We start from the raw sequence: 20,573 nt of genomic DNA on the forward strand, positions 1-20,573 counted from the left end.
CTTTCCTTTCAGTCTAAAGAACTCCCTTTAGCTTTGGTTGAAGAGCAGGTGTAGTAGTAGTAAACTCCCTCAGTTTTTGTTTACCTAGGAATGTCTTAATTTCTCCCTCATTTTTGAAAGAAAGCCTCAGCAAATATCAAATTGTTGTTTAGCAGTTGTTTTCTTTCAGCATGCCACTATGGTTTCTGATGAGAAATTGGCAGTTAATCTAATTGGGTCTCCTTTGTATACAACACATTGCTTTTCTCTTGCCACTTTCAGAACTCTCCTTGTCCTTTGCATTCGACAATTTGACCACTATGTATCTGGACATATTTCTCTTCAAGTTTATCCTTTTTGGTGTTTGTTGGGCTACTTGGATATGCATATTCATATCTTTTGCCAAGTTTTGGAATTTTTCCATCATTATTATTTTTTAATATTCTTTCTGTTCCTTTCTCTCCTTTCCCATCTGGGACTCCCATAATGCATACATGTTTACTTTTGATGGGTGTCCCACAGGTCTCCTAGGCTATTCTTGCTTTTGCTAATTCTTCCTTCTTTCTAGTCCTCAGCCTAACTGATTTCAATTGGATTGTCTTCAGATGCACCAGTTTTCTCCTTCACCAGCTCCAGTCTGCTGTTGAAACCCTCCAGGGAATTTTTCATTCATTTATGGTAGTCTTCACTCCAGTAGTTCTGTTTGGTTCATTTTAAATTTCTGTCTCTTTATTGAGATTCTCATATTATTCATTCATTGCTTCCCTGATATCCTTTAGGTCTTTCTCTCTGTTTTCCTTTCTGTGGTTTGAGCATATTGAAAATCATTTTTTTAAAGTCCTTGGTTTTTTTTAATTGATGTTTTCTGGATTTTTATCCTCTTCCTTTGGATGAGCCATCACTTCCTGTTTTTTTGTCTTGTAATCTTTTGTTCCACATATACATTTTAAAATGTTAAAATGTTAACTCTGGAATTTATTCCCTGAGCTATCTTTTTCTTGAATAGTATCCAGTTAGTGATATGACAGAGATTTTCTTGAGTACAAGGAACTAAGAAAACCAAACAAACCAATGTAAAATATACCTTTCATGGTCTTTGCAAATTGCCTTTTTATTGACTCACGTATCCTTCAGAGTTCAGCCCTCCTTTCAAGAAGGTCAGCCCAAGGCAAATGCAATGTCAGGTCCTTCCTGTCTTGTCTGGGCCTGTGTCTTGTCCTGGGCTTGGGGTCGCTAGTGGCCTTAGGAGTTCCCTTGTTTACAGGAATTTGTCTGCACCCTCTATTCCCCAGGAAACACATTCTCCCTCTCCTGCATGTTCCACTATAGAACTTAAAGCAGGTAAGCCTTTGCTCCAGGCCACCCAATTCAATTGTTTGTTACACCTCTTACACTGTTAAAGCTACTTTTGCCTGGAGGGCAAATTCTAGGAGGAGGGGTGGTGAGGTGGGGCAGGAGAGGAGTTTCCCAGGTCAGCCTTTCCCAGCTGGAACAAGGCCAGGGACCCACAAAGGAAGCACAGGCCAGCTTCACACTGCCCTAGAGAGGGGGTGAAATAGGGGCCAGCGATTGATTCGTCACTTATCTGGTAAATACAGCTCTTTAACAGTTTTCTGTCATTTTTTGTTTTTTTGTTTTGTTTTGTTTTTTACTTTCTTTTCTTTATTAGGTAAGTTGTGGGTTTATAGAACAAGCATGCATAAAATACAGGATTCCCATGTACTACCCTTGCATTGGTGTGGGACATTTGTTACAACTGATGCAAGCACAATTTTATAATTGTGCTGTTAACTGTAGTCTATGGTTTAAATTCACATTCACTGTGTAGTGTAGTTCCATGATTTTTTTTTTTAATGTGTATTCTGTTACATACACAATCTTAACATTTCCCCCTTGTTCCGGTTTGCTAATGCTGCTGGAATGCAAAACACCAGAAATGGATTGGCTTTTATAAAAGGGGGTTTATTTGGTTACACAGTTACAGTCTTAAGGCCATAAAGTGTCCAAGGTAACACATCAGCAATCGGGTACCTTCTCTGGAGGATGGCCAATAGTGTCCGGAAAACCTCTGTTAGCTGGGAAGGCACATGGTTGGTGACTGCTCCGGAGTTCTGGTTTCAAAATGGCTTTCTCCCAGGACATTCCTCCCTAGGCTTCAGGTCCTCAAAAATGTCACTCTTAGTTGCTCTTGGGGCATTTGTCCTCCCTCACCTTCTCTGGAGCAACAGTCTGCTTTCAAAGGCCATCTCCAAAATGTCTTTGTAAGCTGAAGCTCCTCTCTCAGCTCCTATGTGTTCTTCCAAGTGTCCCTCTTGCCTGTAGCAAGGCTGCTCCTTCTGTCTGAGCTTCTGTAGTGCTCTAGTAAACTAATCAAGGCCCATGCTGAATGGGCAGGGCCACACTTTCACAGAAACGATCCAATCAGAGTCGTCACCCAAGTTGGGTGGGTCACATCTCCATGGAAACACTCAAAGAATTACAATCTAATCAACACTAATACATCTGCCCACACAAGATTACATCAAAGATAATGGCGTTTTGGGGGACATAGTACATTCAAACAGGCACACACCTTTTAACCACATTCAGATATATCTCATTGCTGTTATTTACAGTCACAACGTTATGCTCTCATCACCACCATCCATTTCTAAAACATTTCCATTAGTCCAAATAGGAACTCTGTACATATTATGCCTTAACTTCCCATTCGCTCTCCCCCATCCTGTTCCCTGGTAACCTATGAGTAGATTCTGACTCTATGACTTTGCTTATTCTAGTTATTTTATATCCATAGTTTTGAGGAAGGGTACTCTAAGTCTCTTCTGCCACTTTTGCCCAGGGTAGGTTGGAACAGTAGTCACCCCAGAGCTGGGCACCCCAGTGATCTGAAATAGCTAACCAAAAGCAGTAACTAAGGATCAGTCCACACATCCCCAAATCTTGGAAAACAAGATCTTCATATTCTACCCTGGCACCTGCAAGCCTCACCAGGATCCCAGGCTGCAGTCCCTACCACTGGCTGATGGTAGTTGCTGCCTGGAGAGTGAAATTCGCTGATATTTACCATGATTTACCAGCCTCTTCCTCCTGCTCTCCTGGATGCTGCACAGTGTTCTACTAGAGTCTGGGGTTTCAAAATAGTTGTTTCAGACAGTTCCTGCCTATTTGATAGTTGTTCTGGTGAAGGGACTGATTCCTGGAGCTTCCTACTCTGCCATCTTCCCACAGTCTCTCTGTTATAGCCTTTTAAAACACTTTCCCTTAAACAAGTTGCTGGCTGTCAGTTGCAAAAAATATTGTTTTCTTCCTTTTAGTGTATCTGCTTAATCTAGCCTTTTTCACTTAGGAGGGGTTCTAATTTGCTAATGCTGCCATTTTGCAAAACACCACAAATAGATTGGCTTTTATAAAGGGGGTTTATTTGGTTACAGAGTTACAGTCTTATAAGGCCATAAAGTGTCCAAGATAAGGCATCAGCAATAGGGTACCTTCACTGGAGAAAGGCCATTGGCATCTGGAAGACCCCTCTTAGCTGGGAAGGCACGTGGCTGGCATCTGCTTGCTCCCAGGTTGCGTTTCAAAATGGCGTTCTCCAGAATGTCAGTGTCAGCTTTCAACGGCCATCTTCAAAATGTGCCCCTCAGCTGCAGCTGCTCCGAGGTCCTTCTGTTTCTGAGCTTTTGTAGGGCTCCAGTAATTAAATCAAGACCCAAACTGAATGGGTGGGGCCACAGCTCCATGGAAACAATCCTATCAACAGGTCACACCCTAATCAAAGGTGTTACTAGTCACATCTCCATGGAAACAATCAAAAAGTTCCAACCTAATCAACTCTAATAAGTCTGCCCCTACAAGACTGCATGAAAGAACATGGGTTTTGGGGGAGATAATGCATCCAAACCAGCACAGGAGACATTATATAAAATACTCCTTGAATTGAAGTGAAGTGAATGTCACTGAGTTCAATGTGTTGTAAGATTTTTTTCCAAATAGATCCTTCCTAATGTTTATTTTATTTTCTGCTCCAGAATTCAGAATATTTAGAGATTATATGCTAAGAAACTACAAACTGCATGCTTAGGTAGATTTTGCTATGTTAAAAAATTGTTACTTTTCTTTATATCCTTTCTGTGTTAAATATATTACTTTTAAGCAGAAAACAAGATTATTTTGATTTTTTAAAATTCAGCTTTTGTTTACTATGTTCACTTGCTATTCAGTGCTTCATTTAAGATCAGTTCTAACATCTTATAAAGATGAGTTGTTGGAAAATTCCATACCTGGGCTCTGGAAATAAACTACTTGATTACTGTTGGTCAACAGGGAACTGCCCTTGATTCCAATTTCTAGAATAAATCTTATTATGTTCACAGGTTATCAGTGCCAAAGTGCATGCTAATGATCATCATATGTGGAAAATTTTGAGGCTTTGAGATAAAAAGACAGTTTGAACCATGACTATCTAACTTTAATACATCATGTTACACCGTGGAATTTAGAAAAAATTTCCATTAGGTAGACCAAGAGAAACAGGCTATCTACCACTAAAACATTTGAGTACTTTAGAGAGAGTGATTTTTTTTTAAAGTGACTTAAGTGGGATGAAATGGGGTCAGAAGTAGACTGAACCTGTTTATCAGCTCAGAATAAATGAAAGTTGAGTTGGACAAGATTTTAAAACTATCTCTGTAATTGGTTTGAATTAGAAGCATTTTTCTTTTTAATAACTTGCTTTTTATCAAGTAGTACATGTTCATTATAAAAAATAATAAAGGAAAAAAATAATCTATTATCCCACCACACAGAGACAACCACTGTTAAAATTTTGATATATATTTTTCTGGTCTCATCTTTTTCTATGTGTGTATATATATGTGTGCGTGTGTGTGTGTGTGTGTATATATATATATATAAATATATATATATACCCTTTTTGTTGTTGTTATTGTTTTACTGTACTTGGGCTTTTTGAAGAGGTAGCCTGAGTGTTTGAATCCTAGCCTTACCATCTTGGGCAAGTTATTTAACCTCTCTGTGCCCCAGATTCCTCATATATTAAATTGGGATAATAATATCTACCTCATGGGATTGTGGATTGTTGTAAGGATTAAATGAGTTTAATATTTGTTAAATTCATATAACAGTGTCTGTGATGTATAATGCTATGTAAGTATTATTAAATAGATTAAATAAATAACTTGGTTTTTTAACCTTAATGTATGGTGAACATTTTCTCGAGTCATAAAATTTTTAATGATTCCGTAGTCTTCTGTCAAATGGCTTTGCCATGCATTATTTAACTATTCCCTTTTATTCTTGGTTCTTTCCATTTTCAATATTATAAGTAAAGCTGTGATCAACATCCTTGTACATAAGCATTTGCTCACACATCCTTATTTCCCTAGGGCACATTCCCTACAGGTAAAATTTTTCCATTCAGGAGCCTACGTGTTTTATAAGTTTTTCATACATATTGTCAAATTTCCCTCTGGAAAGACGGTACTAATTCATGGTTTCATGGTAAATACATTTAGCAGTATATGAGTGTTAGTTTCCCTGTAACCTCAGCAATACTGGATATTATTGTTTTTAAAAACTTTGCCAATTTAGCAGGCAAAAAGTTTTATCTTGTTTTAATTTGCATTTCCTTCATTAAACTGTTTATATTTGCTTACTATTTTTCTTTTTCCTTTTATGACTTGCTTTTTAATGTCTTGCCTATTTTTCTCATAGATGTTTGACTCTTTCTTTCTGATATGTAATGATAGATAAATCCCTTTTCTGTATATCACCATTTCCCCTTTTATCTTTTTAATCTTGTTTGCAGTGTTTTAGGATATGGAAGTTTTCATTTTTATGTAGTAATATCATCATTTTTTTTTCTTTATTGTTATTTGCCTGTGACATTAAGCTTAGAAATAGTCCTTCATATACTATGAATTATAAATGTATCTTATGAATATAAATATTCACCCATGTTGTATCTGAGCTTTATTCATCCATCTTCTTTGTAACTTTGCTGCTATACTTAAATCTGGTTTGAGGATGTCAGCCTTTTGAAGTGCAAAACAGAGGGATCTATTTATGAAGAAAGATTAAAATAGTTCAATAAGAAATTTGAGAAATAAAAAAATACAATATTAAATAGATTTTTTAAATCATTGCAAATGAATGGCAATTAAATGCAATCCATAATCCTGGACTGGATCTAGTAATGGAGGAGCAAAATTCAAAAGGACATTATTGGGACATATGAAAAAATTGGAATTTAGATTGTAAACTTTATATCAGTGTGGAATTTCTTGAACTTGATAGCTATACTTAAGGTGATTACATAAGTAAATATCCTTGTTCTTGGGAAATGTACATGGAACTATTAAGTATTCAAAGACCACCCTATGTACAACCTATTTCAAAGGTTTAGAAGATGGATGGATGGATAGATAGATAGATAGATAGACAGACAGACAGACAGACAGACAGACAGACAGACTGACTGACTGACTACAAATGTGGCAAGATATTACAAGTTGGTGGATCTGGGTATCTGAGTTGTGGGTATGTTGGAATTCTCTGTGTGGGTTTAGTATTATTTTTGCAACTGTCCTGTAAGTTTTAAACCATTTCAAAGTAAAAAATTAAAAACATTGCAAATGAAAAGAGTCCTTAAAATTGGTATTAATAGCAAAAATAGGAAAGCTGCATTTTCCCTTTCAAATAATTCAGTAATAAAAACATTTTAACCATTAACAGTCAAAAACAAAAATGCAGGCAACTTTGTATCTTCTTCTCATATAATATAAAGTATCAGTCTTGGAAATCAAGGCTGGCTTCTGGCCATGTTTTGTGATGCTTTTCATCTAACACTGAGTCTTGAAACGCCTTTCCTTGTTCCTTGACACCCTTTATCCTCTTATACAACTGAAAATAAGACTAACTAGTTATGGCATTTATTTCCATTTGAGTTGTGTTGCAAATTTACACTTCATTCCCAAAAGTAGAAATAATTTGATGAGGGGGTGGTTTACAGTAATTATGATTCAAGATCTTTGTTTCCATTTATTTTGACACAATTTCAATATATTTGAATACTGAATTTTCCCCAAAATGTAATATATTTTCATTATAAATACTTTTCTAATTTGTATTTATAATTTCTTCCTTTTCTGCCAGTCTCCTTATTTGCATTCTCACTAAGTTTATCAAACATAGGTAATTTTGTATTTTGTCTTGTAAGCTAATAGCAATGATATAAAATTGAAGTGGGTCTAATGCCAAATGCGACAGTTTTTGTAGACATTGCTGTTAGTACTTTGGCATCTTTAGTTAGTTGAAATAAAAATGACTCAGCCAGAAATCTCTTTTGCAAATAAAACTCTTTCATGTGGAATATGATTTTTTAGACTGTATTAAATACTAATTATAACAGAAGCAGTATTATTAGCCTAGCATGACTTCAAACATTTTCTTATTTCCTATAGTTCTTTATGTTGCCATAGTGAGTATAGATTATCTTTTATTCATTCCCTGTTCTGGCCTTTAGCCTTGCTAGTATAAACATTTTCAGATTTTATATGTCATGGTATAAATTATCTTTCTGTTTTCTTGAGTGTTGTCTGTTTCTCAATGAGCTCCTCAATTCCTCACTTAAGTAACTGATTTGCATATACTACCTTTGGACAATGGTTCCTTAAATGTCATTTTAACCTTTAGGGGTCACAGCAATTATTTGAATAAAATATTTCTTTGGTTACTTAAGATGACTCAACGAGGTAAAAGCTAAATATTTCTGCTGTGCCTTAAGCTCACATAAAGCCCCTTGATAAATGACAGCCTTGATTCTGACAGCTAATCCGTCCTTTGAGTGGATAGTGGAGCTGTCTCATCACAAAGGTCTCACAGGAGTTTCAGAGCTCATGTTTCAGAGTTGTGGTTTATTGGTCCAGGTAACTTTCACTAAACCCCAGTTTCATTTAGAGGTTGTAAGAGAGACATCAACCCATTGTGGACAGGCTTTTCAAATTTTTGTGTTAGCCTGATCATGATACAATTACATTTAGAATCAACAACTTTTTTGTTTTTTTACCAACAGTAATCATATTTTATTACTTGTCTTTATCAATAATTGCTAACATGTTCTTAAGTTTACATAGCATCATAAATTTTTCTCATTAGCTTTAGTCTGTTAATCCACTGATACTTTCTCGCCCTTTTCTCAGCAGCTGGGTAATCACCTTTTTTTCCCCTTGCAGCTGCAATTTTTTGCTTACTTCCTCTTTCCCCTTTCCCATTGGGGTCATCTCTGTCTTGTGCACTCGGCCTTGGGGGATCTGTTGTAAAACCTCTGTCCCCTTCCTTGATACACTAAGCTTCTTAGCTTGGCTTCTTGACTAATCCTACTCTGTTCCTCAGACTGATTCCTCCCTTCTCTGGCAGTAGTGTCTCCGTCACTAGTGTCTCTGTCACTAGGGGCACCATCACTGGTCTCTTCTCTTTCCTCTGCATGCACCCAGCCCCCTTCTTTAGGCTAGATTACTGGCACATCCCATCAAATATCCTCTGAAATTAAATTGTTAAGCACTTATAGAAATGTGGTTTTATATCTAAAATCAGGATAAATATTACAATCAATAGTGTGTCATAATTTAACTGATAGCATTTTTTCTTTCTTGGATGTACATAAAATGATGATGCATGTTAAAATTGATTGTGTAATATATTTGATGAACTATAGTAATTATAATAACAATAGGTAACATTTGTTGAGTACCTGCTATGCACAGGAATATTTCTAACTGCTTTATGCATGTTATCTCATTTAATCCTTATACTGTCCCTAGGAACTATAAACCCTAGCATGTATAGATGAAAAAGCTAAGAAACAGGAAATTTTGGCTGGTAAGTGATAGAACTTAGATGTGAACCCAAGCAGCAGAATAGCCCCAGATCTGCCCCCTTAACCCCACTCCCTCTATGCTATATTGCTTCTTCAAGCTGTTCTTTTTTTTTTTTTTTTTTTCCTCCTTTAAGGCATCGTTGGCTTCACTGCATGACTGATGATCCTCCAACAACAAAACCACCTACTGCTCGTAAATTCATTTGGGCAAACCATAAGTTCAATGTGAGTGGCACTCCAGAGCAATATGTACCTTACTCCACCACTAGAAAGAAGATTCAGGAGTGGGTCCCACCTTCAACACCTTACAAGTAAAGGAAATGAAAAATTGTTTAAACATGTAAAATATGGTCTTTTCATGTAATTGCACTTCTACTGCTTACCATTAACTTGATAAAAATTGTTTGACCAAACAGTGTCTTTTGTGATTTTTTTGCCTTTGTCTTTGTCATTTATCAGTTGCAAAATAAAACCTTACAGGTCTGGGTAATTGAGTAGATTTCATTTGGGGTGGCTGCCTGTTTACAGTTACCTCTTTTCTGGAAACAGCCCTAGTGGTCATGTCTGTGCTTTCTGATGTAGCTGATTGATAGGGAAAACCTGAACACAACCTGAGCCAAACACATTTTCTCATGGGAGTTTGAAACTTGAATAGTGAGACACACAGGCTGAGAGTAAATGGAGTTGGATGGCTTTTATGGTATCTCTCTAAAGAGAGGGTTACCAAAGATTTCCTATTTCCTGATTCTTGGTTATTTAACAGTTTGTTTGGATATGTAAACTATCCCAGGTCCATTCCAATATATTATTTCTTTAAGCTAACTGGGTTCATTAATTTTTTTGTTGCTTGCAAACAAAAGAACCTTGACCAATACACAGATTGGTAACAGAGAGCAGGTTTTAGGCAAAAAACCCCTAGGGAAATGTAGAATTTCTGGATTGTTTATTGTGTCTAGGTGGGATGAAAGGCAATGCCACATCCCTCTGTATTCTGGGTTGGAAAGCTAGCAGCTTCAGTGATCAAACAGTTTATCAAGTATTGCCTTTAGTCAATACTTATCCTGAGGACAAGGCCCTTGGACACTGGTTAGCAGCCACCATCGAACAATTAATGGTAAACAATTTAACAATGATGAAAAAGAACCAGGGCCATGGGATACCACATGGTACAATGTGGTATCAGCCACGTGGGTTCAGGTGGTTGCTTCCTAGGGTACTGGGTAACCTAAGGGAAAGAATGAACTGTGATCTCTAAATCTCAACTTAAGGCATTGAATGAAACCCAGAGCAATTATATGACTTATCTGAATGAAGCAAGAATCCTCCCCAGGTTTCTTATGTGAAAATTAAGGAAAATAGTGTGGTCCTGACTTGGGATAGGAATATCTAGAGGGAGACGGAGTGGTGGTCCTCAGCATTGGCTGCACATCAGTCATCTGGGGTGTTTTTTAAAATATTGAGGCCCAGGGAATTAAAACAGCATTTCTGAGGGTTAGATCCAAGCATCAATATTTTTTTTAAGCCCCCCAGTGATTCCATTTGCAGCCAAGGTTGTGAACTACTGAGCTAAAGCAATCAACACATCCAAACCAGTTCTTCTGAAACTCTTCTTTGGTCATAAGAAACTAATGTTTGCTCACAGCCTTACCCCTGAGTATCCCTTACTTAATGTGATCAGGTTGAATTTGGTGCCTTCAAGAGATAGTATAGCCAGTGTGCTAGTTTGTACAGCTGTCTGCCGTTTGCTGATTGATGAAGAACAGGACTAAATACTGAAAACTGGCCTGTGTTAGATTGATACTTCATATGTTCGGTCCATCCACCACTTCTCTAACTCTTCTTTATGCCTAAAAGGCTGCTTTCTTATGCCTTAGGAATAGATTAGGAATAGATTGATAAAGGAAAGGAAATTTGTGAGTAGTTGAAAGTTCTGTCCTGGCTGCTGTCCTAGGTCAGGGATGCTAGATAAGATTGTAATAAAAAAAAAAAAAAATTCATTCAACAAATCATTGGGGCATCTGGATGGCCACATGCAAAAGAATGAAGTTGGACCCCTGTATCAGTCATATGCTCAATGAATCAATGACCCAAATTTGAGGGCCAAAACTATAAAACCCTTAGAAGAAAACATAGGAGTAAATTTTTGTGACCTTGGAGTTGGCATTGGATTCTTAGATAAGATTCCCAAAACACAAGCAACAAATGAAAAAAAAAAAAAAAAAAGATAAATGAAACTTCATCAAAATTGAAAACTTTTACATCAAAAGACATTACCAAAAAAGCAAAAAAGTGAAAAGACAACCTACAGAATGGAAGAAGAAATTTTCAAATCATATAAAATACAGTGTAAATTGTGCCTCCTAGAATTGTGCAACAGGTTAGTTCAAGGTTACCCCCTAGGGTATGTCAGAGATAATCCAGCCAATGTCTAGGCAAATGTTTTTGATTGCCCAGCATCCATTCTCCTTCTGATCACAGAACCCTGATTTCTCAGCAACCATCCTTTTGCCTACTTTCACTCCATAGAGGTCAGTGGACTTGACTGCACCCACACTCTGATTCTCAGAGATTTGTATCCCACTGGCTTCAGTGATTGGTTCAGAAATGAATACGTGACCCAGTAGAGGCTAATGAAACTCAAGTCTAGGACTTTAGTCATATTAGAAAACAGAAGTCATCCCTATGAGACTTGTGACTTAAAAGTTGTAAGTCCGCTGCAACTGGGAGGCACTGCACCAAGAAAGGCTGTCTGCAGATGAAGTCAGTGCAAAGGAAAGTGAGGCCAGGATAGATTCCTGGTTATGTTGTTTAAGGACTTGGCTCCATGTGTGCCTGAAGCTGGACTTGACGTGGATTTTTCAGTTATGTGAACCAATAAATTTCCCCCTTTTTTTCCTGAATCTAAATTGACTTGGGCTTTTTTCATTTACAGCTGAATGACCTCACTGATACAATATCCTTATGACTATTAATTCTCTTTTAGTAATGAAATTTGCTATTGGTATGCACTACCTTTCTTATTCAATGTAACCCTTGTTATGGATTTTCTTATTCATAAATCATGGACCAATGGTGTTTGCCAAGGTTTATTGCTATAAATTAGTAAATAGCTTTATTTTAAAAACATAAATTTATGTTGAAGTGTATACATGTATTCCATGGAAACTCTGCATATGCATTTGAGGATATAACCAGGTCTTTAAAATTCCTGTAAAATTCCTGTCTGTAGCCTGAAGTTGGAACTTTAAGCCACAATAAAATTGCTAAAGATTGACATTCAGTTTTATGTCACTTTTAGATAAGGCCAAACATCAACTTCACAATTTGGGGTCATTTATGATATTCTCTCGAAGCAGTAGAAAGGCAACACAAATCACTTAGAACCATTGACTTTAACTTGAGCTGGGTGGAAAAAAATTTTTTTAATTACTCATGAGAATTAGAAGGAGGTTGGGCAAGATGGCGGCATAGAGAGGAGTGGAAGCTAAGTAGTCACCCTGGAACAACAACAAAAAAACAGAAACAACTAGTAAATAATCCAGAATAACTGCGGGGGGACAAACGGACCATCCACTCATCATACACCAACCTGAATTGGGAGGAATGCCCGAGAACACAGCATAAAATCTGTAAGTAAAACCTGCAGATCCAAGTCGCGAGACCCCCCTCCCCCATAGCCCGAGCTGCAAAGCCTCGTGGTGCCAGAGAGAAGCTCCCTCCCAGCAAGCGAATATAGCTCAGCTGAGCTCCAACTGGGGTTTTAAGTAGCGAGTGTGAACTGCTCACTACAGGTACGAATCCCCAAAAAACAGACAGGCTTTTGGTGACGACTGACCTTGGACAGCCGGAGGGTCGCCTTGGACTGGGTCTGAAGGGGACTATCTGTTTCTTTTTTGGCTCAGTGGAGAAAGCCCCAGTCATTTTCAGTTTCCAGGGCTGTGACTCAGAGAAGGATGGAGACAGCACAAGCAGAGAGAGAGACCATTGAAATGCTAATGACCTCCCCCTAGGGGTTCTATCTTCTATAAGAGGAAAGGGGTGGGGCGCTTTCCATTCAGAACCAGACCCCAGAGCCTGGGGGAACACGGACATACCGCCTCACACCAGTCAAGAATTATAGGCTAACAGGCATCACCTGCTGGGCAGAAAAAGCACAGTGACCTGAGGCATCAAAGGGTGGAGCAATTTTCTAAGACACACCCGCAGGGAAACCAGATACTGAATATTTCTTCCCTCTGGGACCTGAGCCTGTACTGGTCTGGGAAAACCTGATTTGGATAACCAAGGAAACCATGCCTAGACAACAGAAAATTACAGCCTACACTAAGAAAAACAAAGTTATGGCCCAGTCAAAGGAACAAACATACACCTCAACTGAAATATAGGAATTTAAACAACTAATGCTAAATCAATTCAAAAAGTTTAGAGAACATGTTGCAAAAGAGATAGAGGCTGTAAAGGAAACACTGGGCATATATAAGGCAGAAATCGAAAGTTCAAAAAAACAACTAATAGAATCTATGGAAATGAAAGGCACAACACAAGAGATGAAAGACACAATGGAAACATACAACAGCAGATCTCAAGAGGCAGAAGAAAACACTCAGGAACTGGAGAACAAAACACCTGAAAGCCTACACGCAAAAGAGCAGATGGAGAAAAGAATGAAAAAATATGAGCAACATCTCCGGGAACTCAAGTATCAAACAAAGTACAATAATGTACGTATCATTGGTGTCCCAGAAGGAGAAGAGAAGGGAAAAGGGGCAGAAGCAATAATAGAGGAAATAATTAATGAAAATTTCCCATCTCTTATGAAAGACATAAAATTACAGATCGAAGAAGCGCAGCGTACTCCAAACAGAAGAGATCTGAATAGGCCTACGCCAAGACACTTAATAATCAGATTATCAAATGTCAAAGACAAAGAGAGAATCCTGAAAGCAGCGAGAGAAAAGCGATCCATTACATACAAAGGAAGCTTAATAAGACTATGTGCAGATCTCTCAGCAGAAACCATGGAGGCAAGAAGGAAGTGGTGTGATATATTTAAGATACTGAAAGAGAAAAACCGCCAACCAAGAATCCTATATCCAACAAAGCTGTCCTTCAAATATGAGGGAGAGCTCAAAATATTTTCTGACAAACAGACAATGAGAGACTTTGTGAACAAGACACCCACCCTACAGGAAATACTAAAGGGAGTACTACAGAGTGATAGAGGACAGGAGTGCGTGGTTTGGAACACAATTTTGGGAGATGGTAGCACAACAATGTAAGTACACTGAACAAAGATTATTATGAATTTGGTTGAGAGAGGAAGGTGGGGAGCATATGAGACACCACAAGAAAGGAGGAAAGATAAAGACTGGGACTGTGTAACTTGGTGAAATCTAGAGTATTCAACAATTGTGATAAAATGGACAAATATGTGCTTTTACAAGGGAGAACAAGCAAATGTCAACCTTGCAAGGTGTTAAAAATGGGGAGGCATTGGGGGAGGGATGCAATCAGCATAAACTAGAGACTGTAACTAATAGAATCATTGTATTATGCTTCCTATTATGTAATAAAGGTGATATACCAAGGTAAATGCAGATAAGAGGGGGGGATAGGGGAGGCATGTTAGACACTTGACATTGGTGGTATTGTCTGATTCTTTATTCTACTTTGATTTAAGATTATTTTTCCTTTTGCTGCTTCCTAGCTGTCATTTTTTTTTCCTCTTTCTTTTGCCTCTCTACCTTCTTTGACTCTCACTCCTGCCTTGTGGAAGAAATGTAGATGCCCTTATACAGATAGTGGTGAAGGTGGTGAACACATAAATGTATGACCATGCAGAGAACCGTCGATTATTTTCTTGGGATGGAATGTATGGTGAGTGAACAAAACCATATTAAAAAAAAAAAAAATGGGTTGATGACAAAACCTCGAGGGCAATATACTGAGTGAAATAAGCCAGACACATAAGGACAATTATTGCAGGGTCTCACTGATAGGAACTAATTATAATATGTAAACTCATAGACATGAAATATAAGGTACCAAGATATAGGATGAGGCTTAAGAATGGGGAGTGGTTGCTTAGTATGAGCAGAATGTTCAATTAGGATGAACTTAAATGTTTGGAAATGAACAGGGGTGTTGGTAGCAAGATGTGAGAATAACTAACAGTGCCGAATGGTGTGTGAATGAGGTGGAAAGGGGAAGCTCAGAGTCATATATGTCACCAGAAGGAGAGTTGGAGGTCAAAAGATGGGAATGTATAAAACTGAATCCTATGGTGGGCAATGTCCATGATCAACAGTACAAATACTAGAGATCGCTTCCATGAACCATAACAAATGTATGACAGTACAATTAGAAGTTAGTAATAGAGGGGCATATAGGGAAGAACTAAATACCTATTACAAACTATATACTACAGTTAGTAGTATTTCAACATTTTTTCATAAACATTAACAAATGTACTGTACCAACACTACAAGTCAACAATTGAGGGGGGTTGGTTAGGGATAGGGGAGGATTAGAGTTTCCTTTTCTTTTTTTCTTTTTTCATCTTTCACTTTATTTCTTGTCTGGAGTAATGAAAAGTTTCTAAAAATTGAACAAAAATTAAGTGTGGTGATGGATGCACAACTGTATGAGGGTACCCAGGGGCAAGTGATTGTACACTTTGGATCTTTGGATAATTGTATGGTATCTGAACAATCTCAATAAAAATGAAAAAAAAAAAGTCAAAAAAAAATTATTCATGAATGTTTCTATGCCAAATAAGTCCCAAAACTCAGAGGCAACAGCCTCTTGAAGAACGTCAACCAGATGCAGCCCCCTTCCCCGTAATGTTGACACCCCTTTTCAATATGAACAAGGTAGACTGGTCACTGCCTAGACATCCTTGAAGATCGAGAAAGTGATTAAACAAGAGAAAGGAGTAGCAACAGACAAGATAGGATTTAACAAAGGATTTTGAATACTGAATCTTTATAATTTTTTAGATGCTAGAGAATTAGAATAGCTGGAAGAAAATAACTGAAATGGTGGAACTGTAACCCATAACATTCTTTGAAAATTACTCTATAAGTACTTGTTAAATTGTACTTTGAAAGTTTTTGCCTTTCTGTATATATGATATTTCACAATAGGGAAATAACTGAAATTGTGGAACTACAGCCCATAACATTCTTTGAAATTTGCTGTCCAGCTGCTTGTTAAATTGTACTTTGAAAGTTATCTCTTTTCTGTATAGATGTTATATTTCATAATAAAAATGTAAAAAAAAATTACTCATGGAAGAAGTACTGGGCCACATAAAGCCATTCAAACAAAATATGAGTATCTCACAAGTAGTATCTAATACAACAATATTCAATCAAGACTAAGAGAGGATGCCCATGGGGGATGGGGTTAAGTCATCAGAATTTGAGGGGCATATATAGTTTGAAAAATCATATACAACATTAAAATAAAATTTTAAATAAGGAAACTGAAAATAATGTGAGTTAAAAAAGGATTGAAGATTGAGAGATTTGGTACCAAATGTGTTTCCTCAACATAAAGGAAAGCAACATTTGCCCTAGTATAGATAGATCCTCTTAAAAACAATTCTGTCCCATGGGTACATGCCATATGGTCATTCCTTCTTTTTCCAATTGGGCTGAATTTAGGTTGAGTTGGGCCTTCTACAAATTACATTACCTGAAGGTAAGTGTAGTGTGGTTTGTAGGATGGGTAGGTATGGCATAAAAGCTGGAGGTGGTGGGGGAGCAGACTGGGTTTGGAGAGAGAAGGGAGGATGGGGATCACAAGTTCCCAAACATTGTAAGACGAACATAAGTTGGACAGCAAATAGAAAAGCCTGGAAGGGTGATCTGCAGGATGCCCTGAGATTGGATTTTGATACCTCTGGCTTGGGGAATGTCTCAATTAGAAAGCTTTTGAATGCAAGGAAGAGAAAACCTAGGTAAAAATGAGTTCAATAATAGGACATTTAATTATATACAAAATAAAGAGTGTAGTTCCATTTAAGTAACATGTAGTATCTAAGTTCAGTGATACAATAGCATTATTAAGGATTCTGGGTTTTCCCATCTCCCCATTCTGCCATTCTCAGCATGGTGGTTTATTCTCTTAGCTGGGTTCCTTTCACTGTCCTAAAAGGGCTACTGTAGTTCTAGGCATCTTATGCAAATAACAATATCCAAAGGCAGAAGAAGTGGGATGCTCCTGTCATATCTTTTTTGAGAGCACAAAAAAAAATCTTCCTAGGGACCTTCAGCAGACTTCTTCTCATGATTCACTGGCCAGAATTGCATCTCATGCCCATGCCTACACCACCCAGCAAGGATCACAAGACTACCTAACCATGTTTGGTAGATAGAAAGTCATCCCCAGAGACTGGAGAAGGACATAACCTCATCTGAAAGTCATGGCGGGTGAGTAAAAAGTAAGGTTCTTTTAACAAAGGATGGGGAAATATCTCATGCAGAGCAATTAACTGTGCCTGTCATAGAGAATCCCAGTCTGAGCTCCATGGCATCCAACTGGCTTTAGTGGTATCATAATATCCCCCAGCAGAGAGAAGTGGCCTTGCCCACTGGACAAAAAAAACATCCTCTTAGTGGGGCTTTGTCTGAAAATGTAGAGATCTTTTGACAAGCCCCTCCTTCTTTTGAATTAAGTACTTCTGTGTGACCTCAAATGAGCTCCTTTTCTTAGGTAGGCCTTGCCAGAGAATCTCAAAAAGGTTACTACGTTTGGAGACACCCTGAAATTTTTAGCTTGAGGATTGAGATGACCATTAATATTTCTCATATAACTGTACTTGCTCCAATTCCCTTACTGCCTCCACACTCCTGTCCTCCACAAGCCTAAATTTTAAACCACTGGTGAAGCAGATTTTATTCTCAAGTTTCCCTTGAGTTATACTTGAAGTGTAGCTGCTCCCTCACTTTTGGCTGAGTGATGGCTTCCTTGCCCCAATTTCTTGTTTGTCTGCATTTGCTCATTGAGAAGTGAGTTTGATGTTGAGATTTCTTTTAGGGACCTAAAACTGGCAATTGTCTTGTTTAGCTTACTACACGTCTTCTCTGTTTTTGGAGAACATTTTAAAATCTAAGGAGTTAACTTGTTTGCTCAACTATGTGGCACATTTATACAATGTATGATTCAATAATCTTTTTAGAACACTCACTCAAATTGTGTTCAACTTTAACTGGCCTTTTTGGGGTATCATTTTATTATTTATTTCAAATAGTGTGGTAGATTGAACTACGTACCCTAAAACGCACATGTTCTTAATTTAATCTCCATGCCTGTGGAAGTGAACCCATTATAAATAAGATCTCTTGAAGATGTGATTTTTAGTTAAGGTGTGGCCCAGATGAATGAGGGCAAGTCTTAATCCATATTTGTGGAGGCCTTATAAAGAGAAGAAATTGGAAGCCAGAAATTGGAGGAGGCAACACAGGAAGAAACTGGCAGCCAGAGAGCCAAAGAAAGAAGAGGACATCGCCATGACAGGGAGACAGAGGTACAAGCCGAAGCTGGCAGCCAGCACCAGAATGCTTCAGTCTTTGGCAAGAAAGGAATCCTCGCTAATGTCTTGATTTGGGACTTTTTTCTAGCCTCAAAATAATGAGCCAATAAATTCTTATTGTTAAGCCAACCCATTGAGTGGTATTTGTCACAGCACATTGGCAAATGGAGGCAAATGGAATTATATAAATACTAACCAGTTCAATTAAACCTTACACCATAGATCAACAATTAATAGAAGCCACTATACAAGAATGACCTAGAAATATTTTTGAAAGTTATCATAATATTCTGTTAAGTTTTAATAGAAACTCTATTTTGAGTTGTTTATTTTACTGATTGAAAAATATTTTAAAACTTAACTTATAGTTCTATTTGGGGAAAAAAAGGTTAAAATTGTAGCTATGGTATTAGCTTTTATCTTTTTAGTACCCTGCTTTTATCTATGGGAAATTGGTATTTGATATTTTCAGAGATGTACAGCTAATGTTCCACCTCCTATGGTGGCTAATTACAAATGACTTAAAAATGTTTGTGACTGGGATCTCCTCAAAATCAAGCACTTTTGTACATCAAAGGACTTTATTAGCAAAGTAAAAAGGCAGCCCACACAATGGGAGACAATATTTGGAAACCACATATCAGATAATGGTTTAATATCCCAAATACATAAAGCAAGCCTACAACTCAACAACAGAAAGGCAAACAACCCAATTAAAAAATGGGCAAAAGACATGGACAGACACTTTTCCAAAGAGGAAATACAAATGGCTCAAAAACATAAGAAAACATGCTCAACTTCACTGGCTATTAGGGAAAAGCAAATCAAAACCACAATGAGATATCATCTCACACCTGCCAGAATAGCCATTATCCAAAAAAAAGAAAATCACAAGTGTTGGAAAGCCTGTGGAGAAAGAGGCACACTTATTCATTGCTGGTGGGAATGCAGAATGGTGCAACCACTCTGGAAGACAGTGTGGCGGTTCCTCAGGAAGCTAAGTATAGATTTGCCATATGACGCAGCTATTCCATTGCTAGGTATATACTCAGAGGAACTAAAAGTTAAGTCACAAATGGACATTTGTAAACTGATGTTTATTGCAGCACTATTCACTACTGCCAAGAGATGGAAGCAGCCCAAATGTCCATCAACAGATGAGTGGATAAACAAACTGTGGTATATACACATGATGGAATATTATGCAGCTGTAAGACAGAACAAAGACATGGAACATACAGTAACACAGATGAACCTTGAGGACATTATGTTGAGTGAAGTTAGCCAGAAACAAAAGGACAATTACTCTATGGTCTCACTAATATGAACTAACATTAATGAGCAAACTCTGAGAGTTAAAAGCTAATAACACAGGATACCAGGAGGTAGAAAGAGGGTGGAGATCAGGCATTTGATGCTGAAGGACTACAGAAATGTTCAGCAGAGTTGATTGTTTAGATCCAGAAATGGAACGCATAATACTGTGTAATGGTAGCACAATATGGAACAAAGATGTCTGTGAGTAAAGATGAAAGAGGTGGGATAGGGGAATGTATGACAACAGAGGTAAAGATAGATGATGAAGACTGGGATTGTATAACTTGGCAAAAACTGGAGTGGCCAATGACTGTTGCTAAATGTACAAATATAAAAATGTTCTCAAGTGGGAGAACAAATGAATGTCAAACATGCAGAATGTTGAAAAAGGGATGGTATTTTGGAAAAAACATAATCAAAGCAAACTAGAGTCTATGGTCAACAGTAACATTCCAATATGTTTCCATTAAATGTAACAAAGGCAATATATACCAAAGTTAAATGTGTATGAGAGGGGGATATGGGGGAGGGATGTGTGATTCTTGGTGGTGGTGGTGTTTTCTGTCCTTACCTTATTTGTATGACATTTTTATTTTTATTTTTATTTTTATTAATCACCAAAAAAAACCCCACTTTTTCATAATAATCAATATGTTCAAGTGCTGACTGTGGTGATAAATGTACAACTATGTGATGATGCTGTGAACAACTGATTGTACACTGTGGATGGTTGTATGTTATGTGACTATATCTCCATAAGATTGTAGGAAAAAATGTAAATAGAGGTAAAAGTGCTGGAGAAAACATGGAGAGAGGGATATACCTATTTACTGTTGATGA

The 20,573-nt window shown here is 37.5% G+C and overlaps 1 protein-coding gene across 1 annotated transcript in view; it reads left to right on the forward strand.

Moving 5' to 3' along the window:
• NDUFA12 (NADH:ubiquinone oxidoreductase subunit A12) overlaps positions 1-9,291 on the forward strand; it is a 49,545-nt gene extending 40,254 nt beyond the window's left edge. Inside the window, exon 4 of the mRNA XM_037846354.1 lies at positions 9,013-9,291. Coding sequence (XP_037702282.1) covers positions 9,013-9,193 — 181 coding nt within the window. The 3' untranslated portion in view covers positions 9,194-9,291. The remainder of the gene's footprint in view (positions 1-9,012) is intronic.
• Positions 9,292-20,573: the final 11,282 nt, after the last annotated feature.

This window comes from Choloepus didactylus, chromosome 8 (genome assembly GCF_015220235.1).
Source record: "Choloepus didactylus isolate mChoDid1 chromosome 8, mChoDid1.pri, whole genome shotgun sequence".
Taxonomy (NCBI): Eukaryota; Metazoa; Chordata; class Mammalia; order Pilosa; family Megalonychidae; genus Choloepus; species Choloepus didactylus.